This window comes from Chiloscyllium punctatum, chromosome 3 (assembly GCF_047496795.1).
Source record: "Chiloscyllium punctatum isolate Juve2018m chromosome 3, sChiPun1.3, whole genome shotgun sequence".
In the NCBI taxonomy this organism is placed as follows: Eukaryota; Metazoa; Chordata; class Chondrichthyes; order Orectolobiformes; family Hemiscylliidae; genus Chiloscyllium; species Chiloscyllium punctatum.
In genome coordinates this window covers 15262464-15281337 of record NC_092741.1, presented here as the reverse complement: position 1 = coordinate 15281337, position 18874 = coordinate 15262464, and the positions used below count along the sequence as shown (strand labels likewise).

At 40.2% G+C, this 18874-nt stretch overlaps 1 protein-coding gene across 1 annotated transcript in view; it reads right to left on the bottom strand.

Moving 5' to 3' along the window:
• Window positions 1–18874, bottom strand: part of LOC140453953 (dynein axonemal heavy chain 8-like) — a 1210036-nt gene that overhangs the window by 444535 nt on the left and 746627 nt on the right. The window contains exons 42-43 of the mRNA XM_072548830.1: window positions 17204–17308; window positions 6146–6307 (exon numbers count right to left, since the gene is read on the bottom strand). Coding sequence (XP_072404931.1) covers window positions 6146–6307; window positions 17204–17308 — 267 coding nt within the window. The remainder of the gene's footprint in view (window positions 1–6145; window positions 6308–17203; window positions 17309–18874) is intronic.

Sequence of the window (18874 nt, the reverse complement as noted above, 5' to 3'; positions counted from 1 at the left end):
TGAATCTGTTTGTATGTATATACAAACTTTTATATCTTCTGCCTGAGACTGGGAGAGAGTAGAACTGGGGTGAAAGTTGTCTTTGATCATGTTGGTTGCTTTCCCAATGCAGAGTGAATTTCAGATAGAGTCAGTGGATGAAAGGCTGGTTTGCATGATGGACTGCGCTGTGTTCATAACTCTCTGCAGTTACTTTTGGTCTTGGGAAGAGCAGTTGCCATACCACACATCCAGATAGGTTGCTTTGTATGGTGCATCTACAAAGATCAATATCTTTATGGACATGCTGAATTCCCTCTGCTTCCTGAGGAAGTAAACATATTGCTGTGCTTTCTTGACTGTAATGTCGACAAGGCAGGACCAAGACAAATTGTTGGTGATTGTCAGTCCCAGGAGCTTGATACTCTTGATCATCTTCACCTCAGCACCAGTGATGCAGACAGGGGCATGCCCTCCAGTTCGCTTCCAGAAGTCAATGATCATCTCGTTTGTTTTGCTGACATTGACGGAGAGACTGTTGTCTTTACACCATTCTATTAAGTACTGTATCTCCTTCCTGCACTCCATCCCATTGTTGTTTGAGATCTGATCTACAATGGTGTTGCCATCATTAAACTTGTCAATGGAGTTGGTGTGGAAGTTGGTATATATGTGCATAAAAGATAAAGCAAAGGACTGAATACACAGCCTTGTGCGGCATTGGTGTTGAGGATTATCATGGAAGGAGGTGTTGTCACCTATCCTTACTGACTGCGGTCTGTTGGCCAGGAAGTTGAGAATTCAGTTATAGAGAGAGGGAACAGAGACCTAGGTCCCAGAATTTGGAGATGAGTTTGTTTGGAATTATGGTGTTAAAGACAGAGCTGTAGTTAATAAGTAGGAGCCTGACATAGGTATCCTTGTTGTCCAAAATGTTTGAGGGATGAATGTAGGGCCAGGGAGATCACACCTGCTGTGGACCTTTTGTGTCTATTTAAGTAATACTTTACTTTTATATTCTTCCTGTCAAAGTGGACAACTCCACTTTTGCCCATAGTACACTCCATCTGCCAGGTATTTGCCACTCACACAGCCTATCCAAATTTTCGTGCAAAATTCTTGTCTTCTTCACACAATACTTTCCTACCAAATGTGTTGCAGTGTTGTCTGCAAATTTCCACACATTTGTGCCCTTCACTGAAGACACTGATGGATAATGCAAAATGTTGAGGCCCTAGCACAGATGGTTGTGGGACTCAGCTTATTACATGCTGCCAGTCATTTTCGTTTAGTCTCTTTCTTTTGCCAGCCAGCCAATGTCCTATCCAAGCAAGTATGTTACTAACTTCACTACGAGTTTTGATGGTTACACATGATTTTTCTTTTGCAAAACCATGCTGATTAAGGGTCACTGGACCTGAAATGTTAACTCTACTTTCTATCCACAGAGGTTTTCCAGCAATTTCTTTATCTTGTTTCTGTTAATTCTTAATTATTTTGAGTTTCTTTACATATACAGCTATAGTTTTTCAATGATTGATTCTAACAGCTTTCCCATGACAAATATCAAGATAAGTGCTCTTTAGTTTCCTATAATCTGCCGTCTGCTCATCTCGTATAAAAGGGTTATAGTTTCTACTTCTCAGTCTGTTGGAACAATTCCCGAATCCAGGAAGTTTTAGCAAAGTAACACCAACACTTCTACTACTCATTTGACTCCTCTTTCAGGACCCTTGGATGAAGTTCACCTGAAACAGGCTGCAACTTTATACCACTTCCCTCATGAGTGAAATTTTTCTAACTCCCTTTCTCCTTTCCAACTCCTGAATGATAGCTATTACTGTATTTTTGTTTGTGTTCCTCATAGTGAAGATGGAAGAAAAATATTCAGTCACTCTATGTGTGATTTACTTATTTTCTGCCCGTAACTGTGCATTCTTACTCTTCAGAAGGCCAACACTCATTTTAATTACTCTTTTCTATTTTAAATAACTGTAGGAACTCTTATCCATTTTTTATTCCTAGCTAGCTTGCTTTCATGTTTTACTTTCTTCCTCCTGATTAACCTTTTAGTCATTCTCTGCTGTTATTTATATTTGACCAATTATTGACCTGCCAAGCATTTTTATGCAAATATATACTTACCTCTTAAGTTTTATATTTTGCCTAACTTCTTTAGTTAGCCATAGATTGTGGATCCTCCCATTAGAAATATATTTTATTCTCTGCCATTCTCTGATCCTTATTGCTTTGTGGGTGGAGCTAAGAAATAAGAAGATGGTGACGTTATTGCACTATAGGCCCCCAAATAGTCAACAGGAATTAGAGAAACAAATATGCAGGGAAACTGGGGAGACTTGCAGGAGCAGTAGGGTTGTCAGAGTAGGAGATTTTAATTTTCCTAACAGAGACTGGGACTGCCAGAGCGTTAAGGGGATAGATGGAGTAGAATTTGTTCAGTGCATAGAAGAAAGTTTTTTCAAGCAGTATATAGAGGGTCCGACTCAAGAAAGAGGCAAAACCTGACCTACTCTTGGGAAGTAGGGCGGCACAGGTCACTGAGGTGACAGTGAGGAAGCACTTTGGGACCAGTGACCATAGTACTATTAATTTTAAGACAGTTATGTTTCGGGACAAAACTGGTCCATAGGTTCAAGTTCTAAATTGGGGCAAGGCAAATTTTGATGGAATTAGGCAGGAGCTTGCAGGGGTTGATTGGAGTAGTTTGTTTGCAGGGAAAGGGACCTCTGGCAAGTGGGAGGCCTTTAAAAGTGAGGTAGCTAGAGTTCAAGGTCTATATATTCCTGAGAGGGTGAAGGTTAAGGTTGACAGAAATAGGGAGCCCTGGGATCATAACAGATATTGAGGTATGGCTCAGGGCCAGACAGATGGGATCAAGGGAATCCCTGGAGGTATATAGCGGATATAGGAGTTTACTGAAGGAGGAAATCAGGAGGGCAAAAATGGGGCACAGGATAGCCTTGGCTGAGAAGATTACGGTGAATGCAAAGAGGTACATCAGGTATATTGAAGGAAAAATAATAACTAGAGAGAGAATAGGCACCCTCCAGGACCATGGTGTACCTTTATGTGTAGAATCACAGGAAGTCCTCAATGAATATTTCTCCTCTGTGTTTACTGTGGAGAAAGACATGAAAACTTGGGAACTTGGGCAAGTTCGTGCTCATAGCTTGGGGACAATCCATATCACAGTAAAAGAGGTGTTGGATGTATTAGGATGTAAGAAGGTGAATAAATCTCCTGGTCCTGACCAGATATATCCAAGAACTCTGCAAGATGTTAGAGAAGAAATTGCGAGGGCTCTGGCTGATATTTTTGCATCATTGTTAGCCACAGGTGAGGTCCTGGAAGATTTGAGGTTAGCGAATGTTGAGCCCTTATTCAATAAGGGCTGCAAAGAAAAACCTGGGAACTACAGACTAGTAAGCCTAACATCTATGGTAGGTAAGTTACTTGAGAAGATTCTGAGATAAGATACACATGCATTTGGAAAGGCAAGGTTTGATTAGGAGCAGTCAGCATGGCATTATACATGGGAAATCATGCATCAGAAATTTGTTTGATGAAGTGACTAGGAAGGTTGATGAAGGCAGGGCAGTAGACATGATGTTAATGGATTTCAGTAAGGCCATTGATAAGGTTCCACATGGTATGCTGCTCTGGAAGGTTAGATGACATGGAGTCCAGGGCGGGCTGGCAAATTGGATGTACAATTGGCTTGATGGTGGGAAGCAGGAGGGTAATAGTGAAAGGATGCTTGATGTACTGGAGGCTTGTGATTAGTGGAGTGCCTCAGGGGTCGGTGCTGGGCCTATTGCTGTTTATTATCTATATCAATGATATGCATGAGAATATCCAAGGCATGATTAGTAAATTAGGAGAGAGTGAAGACTACTGGAGATTAGAGTGAAAAAGTGTGGCGCTGGAAAAGCACAGCAGGTCAAGCAGCATCTGAGGAGCAGGACAGTCGACATTTAGGGCATAAGCCCTTCGTTAGGGATGAAGGGCTTATGCCCGAAACGTCTACTCTCCTGCCTCTCAGATGCAGCCTGATCTGCTATGCTTTTCCAGCGCCACACAAGATTAGTGAGTTGGCAGATGATATTAAAATAGATGGTATTGTGGATAGTGAGGAAGGTTATCAGAAATTGCAGCAGAACTTTGAACAGCCAGGGAAGTGGGCTAAGAAATGGCAAATGCTCTTTAGTACAGATAAATGTGAGATATTGCATTTTGAAAAGTCAAATGGAGGTAGGACTTTCGTGGGGAATGGTAGGATATTAAGGAGTGTAGTGGAACAAAGAGACCTTGGAATTCAGGTTCACAGTTCTCTGTGAGTGGAATCACAATTGGACAGGGCAGTGAGGAAGGCTTTTGGCACACTGGCCTTCATCACTCAGGGCATTGAGTATAGAAGTTGGGAAGATATGTTGCAGTTGTACAGGACTTTGGTGAGGCCACAGTTGGAGTATTATGTTCAGTTTTGGTCACCTTGCTGTGGGAAGGATGTTATTAAACTGGAAAGAGTGCAGAAGAAACTTACAAGGATATTTCCAGGACTAAATGGTCTGAATGATAATGAAAGGTAGGACAAGCTAGTACATTTATCTTTAGAGAGTAGGAGACCTTGTAGAAGAGTATAAAATCATGAGATTCACGATTTGGAGGTGCTGGTGTTGGACTGGGGTGTACAAAGTTGAAAATCACACAACACCAGGTTATAATCCAACAGGTTTATTTGGAAGCACTAGCTTTTGGAGTGCTGCTCCTTCATCAGATGGTTGTGAAGTATAAGATTGTTAGACGCAGAATTTATATCAAACGTTTACATTGTGTTTCAACTGAAATGGTATACTGAAAAAGACCTGGATTGTTTGTTAAATCTCTCATCTTTTAGAATGACCATGTTGGTCTCAGTTCTTTCATATGTTAATCCCAGAACTTTTTTAATGTTACATTCTCAAGTGAATTTTAACAACAGGTGCGATGTCAGCTCAGATAATGCATTGAAGGTATGAGGTTAAAGTGTGTCTGTCTGTGCCCCAATGTCCATCGATTCTTCTGCTCCTTGGATGATGCCTGACTTGCTGTGCTTTTTTGAATGGGGATTAAACACTGTGGTGTTGACACCAATGGGAAGAAAGTGAGGACTGCAGATGCTGGAGATCAGAGCTGAAAATGTGTTGCTGGAAAAGCGCAGCATCCAAGGAACAGGAGAATCGACGTTTCGGGCATGAGCCCTTCTTCAGGGATCTGATTCCTGAAGAAGGGCTCATGCCTGAAACATCGATTCTCTTGTTCCTTGGATGCTGCCTGACCTGCTGCGCTTTTCCAGCGACACATTTTCAGCTCATCAGTGTTGACACCAATCCCAATTGATGCGACAGTCAACAAAGTAAATTGGATTGGTCAATGCAACAAAAGCTGGTTGAGTTGGTCCACTGAATTTCTCCAGCAATTTCTAGTTTGAAATAAATGTTGAACATTTTAAGCTTGCCGTCCTATTCACTCGTTACATGTTGTTTATTTCAATTATGTTCCTACAGAAAACTCATTCTACAAGTTATTATTGATGAAGCTTGCTACTTAATTTCACTCTTACTCCTAACATTCTAATTTTAATTTATATTTCTTGTTCTTCAAAACATTTGCCATTAATAAAAAATGTCTTTATTCTTTGTCAAACCTCTTCATAATTAAAATTAGAAATAAAGCAACTTTAACATTTTCTCTTTACTGAAAATTACTTATCTGACTTTAGTACCTTACGTTATAATTTAAATGCTCGATACAGCTCATTGAAGGAAAAACAGATTACTCATCCTTTTATTCCCCAAATTTCTTTTCATATTTAGTCTGTCATATTTTCCTAGAAATTAGAAATAACCCCTTTTTCCAAAATTCTTTGAGGTGAAATCAACTTGTTCCTTCTGTAGTGTGAATAATATGAGAATTATGCCAGAAAAGTTGGAAACGCTAATACACTTTTAAAAATCGGCACAGATATTATTATCTACATATTAATACCTGTATATTAATACAATTGCATATGCAAGATTTAACCCAAACTATTCATAGAACCTGGCAATAAGAGAGAATAACAATAATCATTAAAACAAAGCTATAGTTATTGACAATCATTTACCTGGCCAGGAGCCTCATAGAGGAAAGGTATTAACTGGAATTCTGGTTCACTGAAACTATAGAATGCTAATTTAATCACAGTGTGCAATGATGCTTGTTGCACACGCAGTAAGTCACCTAACCATAGCTCCACAGGACCCTTTGCAATCACTGGTGTATCCAACTGGAAAATAAGATAAGGATGAAAATTGGTTAACATCCATTATCACTACTGTTCTAAATAACATATAATAAATAGTTAAAAATCACACAACACCAGGTTATAATCCAACAGGTTTAAATGGAAGCACTAGCTTTCAAAGCACTGCCCCTTCATCAGGTGGTTGTGGAGTACACAAGTGTAAGACACAGAATTTATAGCAAAAGTCTACAGTGGGATGTAACTGAAATTACACATTGAAAAATACTAGGCAAAAGTGAGGACTGCAGATGCTGGAAACCAGAGTTTAGATCAGAGTGGTGCTGGAAAAGCACAGCAGGTCAGGTAGCATCTGAGGAGCAGGAAAATCGATGTTTCGGGCAAAAGCCCTTCATCAGGAATGGAGGCCTCGCACCTTAAAATATGCCCTCTAGTTTTGAAATCCCCCACCCTAGGGATTCATCTTATCTATACCAATCATTATTTTATAAGCCTTCATAAAATTACTTCTCAATGCCCTATGCTCCACTGGAAAAAAATCCCAGCCTATTTAGCCTCCCCTTATAACTCAAAGTTTCCATTGCCAGCAACATCCTGGTTAAATTTCTTCCAACATTGTGTACAACCTCAGGGTCATGTCTCAACTCCTAGGTCTGAGCAATGAAGGCAAGCATGCTAAATACCTTTTTAACCACTCTATCTACATGTGATGCATACTTCAAAGAATTACGTACTTAAACTCCTTGGTTCTTAGCCTACTGTCTGCTGGTGCTGCGTTCTGAGCTATTTATTTGGCAATTGCCATTTAAAATTGTCTTCAACTCTCAGGGACAGTATAAGGAGGCAGATTCCAGGTCTATCCAAACCAAAGCGGAAACATTCCCAAGACCGTGGCATTGAACCACACACTATCTAGCTAATGAAAATAAGTGACATTTAAAGCTGTGTATAGCTACAATGCTGGTATCTACCTGAAAATTTAGGAATTTACCCATTTATGTTATGGACACAAAAAAAAGCAGGACAATCTTACTTGACCAGTTACTGACCCACCAGCCCACTTTCGACCACCAATAAAATGACAGAAGGAGTTATCAACAACATTTGCAACAATCTTCAGCCAAAAGTGCCAACTAATTGATTAATTTCAGCCCCTCCAATGCTCACAAGATTCACAGATGCCAATCTTCAGCCAAGTTAATTCAATCATATACATCAAGAAAGGTCTGGAAGTAATTGGTACTGCAAAGACTATGGGCCCTGACAAATAATAGATATGGTATTGAAGACTTGTGCACCAGAACTTGCTGTTAAGCTATTCCAGCAGAGCCTCAGAACTGGCATCTACATGATAATGTGGAAAATTGCCTAGGTACGTCCTGTACACAAAAAGTAGGACAAACCCAAGTGGGCAATCTATGCTTGATCACCAATAAAGTGATGGAAGGTGTCATCAACAGTGTTATCAATCGGCCCCTGCTTTGCACCAACCTTCTCCCTGACAGTATTGATTTCCCCAGAGCTATTCAGCTCCAAAACATGCTACGTCCTTGGTTCAAGCATGGATAAAGGAGTTAACTCAAGAGGGGTGATGAAAGTGACTACCCTTGTATTTGACATCTAAAAGCCCATAAAATCGGGGTGAAAGGGGAATATTCTCCACTGGTTAGAGTTATATCTGGCACATAGGAAAGTGGTTGTGGTTGTAGAAGGTTAGCCTTCCCAGCTCCAGGACACCTTTGCAGGAGTGCCTCAGGATAGTATTCTCAGCCCAATCATCTTCAGCTGCTTCACCAATGACATTCCCTCCATCATAAGGTCAGAAGTGGGAATGTTCATTGATGATTGCTAATATTTAGCACCATAGATGACTCCTCAAATTCTCAAGCAGTCAACGACTAATATCCAGGCTTGGGCTACAAGTGGCAAGCAATCTTTATCTCACAGTTGGATCAACAGGTTCAAGGACAGTTTCCTTCCTGCTATTATTAGACTTTTGAATGGACCTCTCAAATTTCAGATTTAATGTTGATCTCGCTCTTTTCTATACCTTCTCTGCAGCCATAACACTGTATTCCTCCCTCTACTCTATTACCCTTATGCACTTTGTATGGTATAACCTGCCTCTTTTCACTGTACCTAGGTTCATGTAACAACAATAAATCAAATCAAATCAGACCAAGTCAAATCAAGTCAAATCAAATCAAATCAAACCAAATCAAATCAAGTAATGACCATCTCCAACAAAAGGGTGACTGCATTGCCATTGGTTAATTCTTTGTTATCAACATTGACCAGAAACTCAAACAGACTCACCATATAAATAAAATGGCTACATGAAGCATGTCAGAGGTTGGGATATTTCAGTGTATAACTCATTTCCTGACTCCCCGAGGTCTGTCCAACCTCTAGGGTAGCACGGTGGCTCAGTGGTTAGCACTGTTGACTTACAGCACCAACTACTCAGATTCAATTCCACCCTTGTGCAGCTGTCTGTTTGGAGTTTGCATTCTTCCCCCATGTCTATGAGGGTTTCCTCGTACAGTCCCAAGGTGTGTGGGTTAGGTGGATTGGCCATGCTAAATTGACCTTTGTGTGCACAGATGTGCAGACTTGGTGAGTTAGCCATGGAAAATGCAGGACTACAGGAATAGGGGAGTGACTCTGGCTGGGATGCTGCTTGGAGGATTGGTGTGGACTTGGGTCGAATGGTCTACTTCCACGTTGTAGGGAATTCTATGATTATATGATCTACAAGGCATCAGTCAGGAACATGATGTAATACTTTCCACTTGCCTTGATGAGTACAGTTCCAACAAGACTCATGGAGTTTGACACCATCCAGGACTATATCTGGAAACATCCACCCCCTTCACCACTGACATTCACAGCAGTGTGTCCCACCTTAAAGATGTATTGCACAAATCCACCCAAGGCTCCTTAGACAGGCCCTTTCAAACTCACAGTCACTATCCCCAAAAAGGACATTCGTCTTCATTTGTCATCATATTAACCCCTGCCAGTGTTATTCTTTGCAGACCAATTCCAATATTCGGATGCAACATTACCTCTTCCTTGTGTCTTGCAGCTACCAGTGGGATGTCCATGGCACATGTGGAAAAATGACCTTCTTCAGCAAAAGTCACCTACTCAACCTTCGGGGACCTCAGAGACCTCAGAGGAAACTTTGGCAAAGCTTCCTCCTGCATTCATAACCAGCTCAGATTCTGACACCTTGATGGGGACATCATAAGTACAAAGTTTGGGAGCACAAGCTGTTGACCACTATTGACGTAGCCCCTGATCATAGTGGCATAAATATGGCTGCAGTATCAGAATTAGTTTGCCTGCTCCAGCATTTAAGTGAGGTCATAAATGAAAACAACGTAGCATTGAGAAAGGGGTAAACCAATGTAACAGTGTCTATTTTGAAAAAAATTGATTTGTACAAATTAATATAGAGGGAGTTCTGCACAAACAGCAAAGGTCTGTAGGACTCAATGTGATAAGAAATGTTGAAGAACAGACAGTCTGAAATTTGTAGCAAGCATTAAAGAGAAAAGTAGGTTCCCACAATAACAGACACAAATGATAAGGATAGGATTATGGTTTGTAAAACCTAGGAGATCAGACAAGTTCATTGAGCTGTGAAAATGATTAAGTTTAGGGCTTATCAATGAAAAAGATGATGTTTTATTAGGAAGAAAGTGTTAGTCAGAGTAGGGGCAGTAAATTTCAAATGACAAGCGGTGTCCCACAGGGTTCAGTGTTGGGGCCGCAGCTGTTCACGTTATATATTAATGATCTGGGTGAAGGGACTGGGGGCATTCTAGCGAAGTTTGCCGATGATACAAAGTTAGGTGGACAGGCAGGTAGTACTGAGGAATTGGGGAGGCTGCAGGAGGATCTAGACAGTTTCGGAGAGTGGCCCAGGAAATGGCTGATGAAGTTCAATGTGAGCAAATGTGAGGTCTTGCACTTTGGAAAAAAGAATACAAGCATGGACTACTTTCTAAACAGTGAGAAAATTCATACAGCCAAAGCACAAAGGGATCTGGGAGTGCTAGTCGAGGATTCTCTAAAGGTAAACATGCAGGTTGAATCCGTGATTAAGAAAGCGAATGCAATGTTGTCATTTATCTCAAGAGGGTTGGAATATAAAAGCAGTGATGTGCTACTGAGACTTTATAAAGCTCTGGTTAGGCCCCATTTGGAGTACTGTGTCCAGTTTTGGTTCCCACACCTCAGGAGGGACATACTGGCACTGGAGATTCACGCGGATGATCCCTGGAATGGTAAGTCTAACATATGAGGAACGGCTGAGGATCCTGGGATTGTACTCATTGGAGTTTAGAAGGTTAAGGGGAGACCTAATAGAAACTTACAAGATAATACATGGCTTGGAAAGGGTGGACGCTAAGAAATCGTTTCCGTTAGGTGGGGAGACTAGGACCCGTGGGCACAGCCTTAAAATTAGAGGGGGTAAATTCAGAACATAAATGTGGAGACATTTCTTCAGCCAGAGAGTGGTGGGCCTGTGGAATTCATTGCCGCGGAGTGCAGTGGAGGCCGGGACGCTAAATGTCTTCAAGGCAGAGATGGATAAATTCTTGATGTCACAAGGAATTAAGGGCTACGGGGAGAATGCGGGTAAGTGGAGTTGAAATGCCCATCGGCCATGATTAAGTGGCGGAGTGGACTTGATGGGCTGAATGGCCTTACTTCTGCTCCTATGTCTTATGGTCTTATGGTCAGAAGACAATATGTAACTAGAATGAGTTATACTGCAGCCGCAAGATAGAGAGGTAGTGTCCAACTGAGCCTCCAAGGTCAGCTGGGATCGAAACTGCTCACATTCATTTGCTAAAGAATGTGTAAACATAAACCTTTACATATAGCTAACGATATATTAGAACTAATATTATGACTCTAATAGCAATTATAGGAAGAAATAACTTCCTTTTGTATCTCCCGTGATTAGGACAGTGGGGAATATAAGATGACTAACAGGATTTGATAGGTATAGCAATGAATAACTTAAAGGTTAGATTTTCGTAGGCATGAGAGCACCTCTGCTGAGAGGAAAGAAACTTATTCTCAAGAAAAGTTATTGACGTGCACAATTTCTGAAGCTGTCAATAATTAAATAGAGCATCATAATCAGAGGACAAATGAAGCTTTACATTGCAATGAGATAGCTCAGGCTGACTGAAAACAAGATGTTGGAAAAACAAGGAACAAATATTTTCAGATCACCAAGCAGAAAGATCAAGATGAGACTACAGAATATAAATATTGCAAAGGACATCACTGAAGAGGAAAGAAAGCATGGGAAAATAATGTTCTTAACTATGAAAAACTGAACAACCTTAAAAAGATAGCTAGAAGCAAAGCAAGTTATAAAGCTGCCTGCTGCAGAGATGCCAACTGATAGTTCTAACCGATCAGTCTACACCACACAACAGGTTGAAAGTGATCAATGGCTTGTCATTGTTAGAATGATGAGTGCAAAAGGAGAGCACCAAGGGATATTTAGTGGCATTACCATTGCTGAAACCATTACTGTCAACATCCTGGCCAGAAATGAATCTGGACCAGTGAGATAATTACTGTGGCTACAAGAGATGAGGAAATCTGTGACAACTAACTGATTTCCTGGCTCCCTGATTTCTGATAACTCCCCACAAGATACAAAGCAAGAGTTTGATGAAATACTTCCATGTGCCTACATGGGTGTAGTGCTAACAATACTCAAGAAATTCAACACCAGCCTTTAGACTTTAAGACATTCAGTCATTAGGCTGAAGCACATGCAGTGAGTTTTCCAGATAAGCTGCTGGCATGTGATGCAGGTGTGACATTGATGTAGCATGGTGTCATAAAGCAACATTTCTACCCCTTGACTGTTAGTCTAGTCAAGCTGCCCGGTCTTCTGTTTGTGCTAAATGGTAAGGCAAGACAGAAGTACTGTGAGCCTTTCAGTTCTGAATGAGGAGATGAAGCACAAAAAAGCAAGGCAAGGTAAGGTAGACATACTGTGAGCATCTAAGTTGGCATAAAATGAATATGCGCAGAGAGAGCAAATAAAAAACCCTGTGGTGCACCCTGATCAAATCCATGAAATGGGTATTTGTCTCTCTATGTAAAGTGTTCTGACAGTGGCATTATAATTATAATGTTGCACTCTAAACTGCAACAGCTGAGGTGAAGAACTGGATTGTAAATGGGTCTGAAATTTGCCATGTTGATATGTAGAGGCTGGTACATGTCTAATGCCAACCTTTGTGGATGGGGGTGTAAGTAGTTGCTGCCTGAAGACTATGCTCTCAGATGTTGGGAATTGCTGTCCAAGATAGCAGCCCAGAGAAGCAAGTCACCAGAAGCTGGAGTCACCAAGTACCCACTCTTTTAGATTGGGAATTCTCACCAACTAGTTTCTAGTGCCTGGTAGAACAGGAAAAATGTCATTATATTAGTGTAATTATTGTTATTTATTCATTGTTTCATACATTAAGATACAGTGAAAAGTATTTTGCCTTCACAATCCGGCACCATTTGAGTCACAATAAGAATAATAAGAAATTACACAAATAGAGTTCATATTTTCTACACGGAGTCTTCAAACATAGCTTTAAGGCTTCTGCAAGGTTTTCCAGGCTGTAATGGCATGCACATTGACCCAAGGAGGTTGCTTGCCATTCACTCACAAGATTCTCATTTTGCCATTCAAAACTTGGTTGCAGAATCTGACATTTTTCTTGACATCAAAATGATAATTTCCTGATCTCACCACATTTTCTCAACTGATTCACCATTGCCCATGACATTCAAGTGTTGGAAAGATTCTGATTTAAATAATTCAGCAGTTCAAACAGTTTAAACTGGCATTGTGCTGTGATCCTATCATTACACAGAAACATAGAAAATAGGTGTCCTTCAAGCCTGCACCACCATTCAATATGTTCATGGCTGATCATGCAATCTCAGTATCCCACTCCTGCTTTCTCTCCATACCTTTGATTCCTTTAGTCACAAAGGCCATTCCAGTTCTTTCTTGAATATATCTAATGTACTGACCCCAAGAGCTTCCTGTGGGAGAGAATTCCAAAGGTTCACAACTCTCTCTGTGAAGAAGTTATACCTCATCTCAGTGTTGAATGGCTTTCCCCTTATTCTTAGACTGTGACCCCTAGTCCTAGACTTCCCCAACATCAGAATTTTTGTTTGTGAGATCCCTCGTTCTTCTAAATTCCAGTGAATATAAGCTCATTTAATCCAGTCTTTCTTCATATGTTAGTCCTACCATCCTGGGAATAAGTCTGGTCAATCTTTCCCTCAGTAGCAAGAATGTCCTTCCTCAACTTGACCAAAACTGCTAACAATACTCAAGGGGTGACCTTACTAAGGCCAGTATAACTGCAGCAAGACATTCTTACTCTGATACTCAAATCGTCTCACTATGAAAGCCAGCATGCCATTAGCTTTCCTCACTGCCTAATGCACCTGCAAGCCAACCTAAGACTATTTTGTTACACAATTAAAATGTGTCTCTCATAAAATAACTGATTTTTAATTATAGTGCCTTTGACATTTTTCTATCTCATTAGTTAAAATAAATTTCAAGAAGAATGGGTACTTTCAAAAAGAAACCTAAACAAGCAGACACAATGCAACCAAAAGCTATAGCCACATTACCTTATGTCAAAGACATATCAGAAATGACTTCTAGACTACTCAGACCCCTTGGCATCGTGGTAGCCCACAAACCTACCAGCACACTTAAACAGCGACTAATGAACGTAAAGGATCCATTAGATACCACACTGTACCAGCAGAACTAATGTCATTTACAAAATACCATGCAAGAACTGTAAAAAACACTACATCGGACAAACAGGCTTGAAACTTGCCAACAAGATACACGAACATCAACTAGCCACCAAAAGACATGGCCCACCAAAAGACATGCATACAGATAAAGAAGGACACCACTTTGACTGGGACAACACACACATCTAAGGACAGACTCAACAATTCTAACTGGAACTCCATCAATAAACACAGTAAATGAATATTGTTAAATTTGTTCAAAATGATAGGGGCCAGTTGCAATATGGAATAGCAACCAGACTTAATATTTTGAGTCCAGTGACCCTTAGAGTCATAGAATCATAGAGATGTACAGCTCAGAACATCTACCTTCCTTGAAAAAAAGAACTGGAAATGACAACACTCACATTAAGAAACTAAGACCTATAAATGGAGAGGTGGGACATACCACCAGTGCTTCACCGGAGACTCACTGATCATGTTAACTAGTCATGGCGATGAAATGTCTGAAAACAAACCTTCCAGTTCAGCGAACAAACTTACATACACATATTGCCATTTTAATTTCTTTTTTAAACAAACATTGCTTTACAGTAAAATGAAGAACTGAGGATGTTGGAGATCTGAAACAAACAAAACCTGAAATTGCTGGAGAAATTTTATAGGGCTAGCAGCATCTCATGGAGTCATAGAGCTATACAGCATGGAAACAGACCTTTGGTCCAACCCGTCCATGCTGACCAGATATCCCAAACCAATCTAGTCCCACCTGCCAGCACCTGGGCCATATCCCTCCAAACCTTTCCTATTCATATACCCATCCAAAGAAAATAGAGTTAACAGTTTAAGTCCAAAGTTCTGAAGAAGGGTCTGAAGAACAGCATATAAAAAGGAAAACAAACCTTATTAGGACTGATACACTTAATGGTCAGGTCCTAGGGAGTGTTGCTGAAAAAAGACACCTTGGAGTACAGGTTCATAGCTCTTTGAAAGTAGAGTCACAGGTGGATAGGATAGTGAAGAAGGCGTTTGGTATGCTTTCCTTTATTGGTCAGAGTATTGAGTACAGGAGTTGGCAGGTCATGTTGCGGCTGTACAGGACATTGGTTAGACCACTTTTGGAATATTGCATGCAATTCCAGTCTCCTTCCTATCCGAAGGATGTTGTGAAACTTGAAAGGGTTTAGAAAAGATTTAAAAGGATGTTGCGAGGGTTGGAGGATTTGAGCTACAGGGAGAGGTTGAATAGGCTGGGACTGTTTTCTCTGGAGCATCGGAGGCTTATAGAGGTTTATAAAATCATGAGGGGCATGGATAGAATAAATAGACTAAAGTCTTTTCTCTGGGTTGGGAGAGTCCAGAACTAGAGGGCATAGGTTTAGGGTGAGAGGGGAAAGATATAAAAGAGGCCTAAGGAGCAACTTTTTCAGGGTTGTACGTATATGGAATGAGTTGCCAGAGGGAGTGGTGGAGGCTAGCACAATTGCAACATTTAAAAGGCGTCTGGATGGGGATATGAATAGGAAGGATTTGGAGGGATATGGGCCGGGTGCTGGCAAGTGGGGCTAGATTGGGTTGGGATATTTGCTCTGCATGGGCGCGTTGGACCGAAGGGTCTATTTCCGTGCTGTACATCTGTATGACTCTATGACTTTCAGGGTCACTGGACTCAAACATTAAATCTGTTTTCTATTCCATATTGCAACTTGCCCCTCTCATTTTGAACAAATTTCACTATATTCATTTACTAAATGTCTTAATTTAAGCCTTCTTTTCGCGTCTCAGTCTAGAACCTTTTCCTTAAATTTAAGCATTTTCTACCTTTGTCTCAGGGACTTAACTTACTTTGGGTGTCTTATGTGAACAGCTGCATCCCAGATTTATGATTCAGATTTTTCCCCTTGTAGCTTTGGTAACAGTCTGTGGTCCTTAGAAGCCTTTTAAATATTCTTCACTATTTCTACTTGGTTTTAACTTCCAGAGGCAGGCTTTTTACTATGATTAGTTCTGCACATTTTCGCTTCTGGCCGCTTCATTGGCAGAAGCTGACAAGCTCTTGAGTTTTTGAGTTGATGCCTATTTGAAAATACAATCAAATTTCCTGATGCTTGAATATTGCTTTTGTTGAATTAAAGATTGCTTCAGGCACTGTGTGGCCAAAATCTCATGGCTGTTCACCACGCTGTATTCTCAGATACCAGCATAGTATCTGATGTATATTGTGTCCACAGAACAATCTGGGATGACTTGCATAGATTCCTAGACTCAGATAGGTAGTAGCCTTAATTAGCGATGTACAATGGAAAAGAATGCCCCGCAAAATCATCTACAGATGACAAGCTCAGTCTTGATAAACCGATAAGGTTTATTACATAATATTTATTAGCATTACATATGATATCTGAAAGACATGGAAATCTTTATTGAGACCTCAGACTACATTTAAGACTATGTTACTGACATTACTGTTGCTGAAACACAATTTGGAGACAAGTGAACAATTTGAAGACTTGAACACAATTATACACTGATTAACCCCACCCAAGAATAGTGTTTTACATTCTGATAGGGAGAGGTTATCTGGTGATGTCAGCTAATCCTATCACCTCCCAACATGCATATATAATAATGGTGCCCCACAACCCAGAAATGCCTGCTAAGTGATCAAACTAGCTACCAGGTTTATTGATGTTTTCTGGATGAAAGCTTGTCATATAATTTACATTCAGAATGGTGAAACAGCTTCAGGAATGGTTCCTGTATCCCTATGTGTAACAAAGCATACAATTACAGCAAAGGACAAAGTTCATGAAACCTTGAAGATTACATTATGATGTATTAACCATCTAGAAGAGCAACAGCAACAGACATAGGGAATACCATCACCTGGAAGCTCACTTCAATGCTCAGCCACCCTGATTTTGAACTGTATCATTGTCATTTCACTCGTGCTGAGTCAAAAATCTGGGTACACTGCATGAACCAATACCCAGCAAATTGAAGCGCTTCAAGAAAATAGTTCTCCATAAAGCTCTAAGGTCATAAATTCAACTTTGCAATAAACTCTTGTAACCCGTTAATGATATTTACTTGAATTTGCTCTCCTTCTCTGGAAATGACAGCCAGCATTCGATCATAATCTTTTGGATGGAAAGCCACTTTATTTACATTATCGAATATTCCTGCTAAATGAGCCTGCATATAGAAAAGATAAAACAAATGTGCAAATAGTCATTAATTCTGAATCACATTAAGCTCAGTCACAACTATGACACTCTGATTATATTGAGCTCATCTGATATTGTGTTGAAGAGACTAGCTATAATGAATGGTATAAAACCAGACATTTTGAACAATTGAGCAAGAACTGCTAAGCCACCAACAAGTACAGACTGCCAGAAGAACAGCTCTCTGAAAGGTTCCTGTCTATAAGAAGTTTGTACAGCAGAACATCGAAAAGATGACACAGGAAAATTGGCAGGGAAAGATACAAAGAGAAGACGAGACAACTGACTGGTTTTGAAAGCTGAATTTTTTTTTGTAAATCTTAATTGGGATTTTTTTATTGGACTAGTATTGTAGAGTGGGGGCAAAAGATAAGTTTAAGAGAAAGGAGTTGTAAATATTTGTTGGTTTTAATATTTTCTGTTGGACTTAAAGAATAAAGTTGTTAATTTTTACTTTAAATAGTGACCTCTGGGGAAAGTTCTTTGTCTCTCAAATTTCAACAGATTACAGCACGGGGTGAAGCTTTTCTGTGTTGCTGGTTTGAATAATCAGAGGGGTTTACCCTGTGTCGTAACACTGTTGTGACTGTTGAGGGTAGTACACTGGAAATGAAGCTCCTTTATTCCTGGAGTTGCCACAAATGTGAAAAATTTGAATCAAACTATCCAAAGTCCCCAATTTTAACATGGCACACAAATCCAAGATTAAAGAAAATAAAAATCAGATTTCTGTGCTTAATAGACTCAAAACACTGTTTCAATAGATTGCAACAAACTGGCCTTTATTTCAGGTGAGTTGGAATATAAGAATAGGGAAGTCTTGCTGCAACTGGACACGGTGCTAATGAGACCATATCTGAATTGTTTATTAAGAGCAGTTTTAGTTCACTTACTTAAAGAAAGATATCATTTCATTAGAGATAATTCAGAGTTTCATTAGGATGATCCTTGGAATGGAAGAATGACTTGATAAGCAAAGGCGAAACAGCTTGGGATTCTACTCATTGGAATTTTGACAAATGAGAGGGGATCTCATTGAAGCATATGAAATTCTGAAGGGGCTTGGCAGGGTAAATACTGAGAGAATAAAATGAAGAACTGCCAAAACTAGATACTTGAAATCAAAACAGAAATTGCTGGAGAAACTCAATAATTTTTGCCAGCATCTGTGGAAAGAGAAACAGACTTAATATTTTAAGTCCAGTGACCCTTCAGAACGCACGGTGAGAGAACGATTTCCCTCGTGAGAGAGTCTGGGACCACAGGGCATAGTCTCAGAATAAAGGGGCTCCAATTTAAGACTGTGATAAGGGGGAATGTTTTTTGCTCAGAGGCTTGTGAGTCTTTGGCACTCCTTCCCACAAAGAGCTGTGAGAGTCAGAGTCCTTGTGTATATTTAAGGCTAAAAAGATAGATTCTTGATCAGTAGTGGACTCAACGGTTATGGGGAAAGGAAACGAAAGGGTATGTGAGTCATGTTGGATCAGTCATGATCATATTGAATAGCAGAATAGGCTCAATGAGATGAGCAACC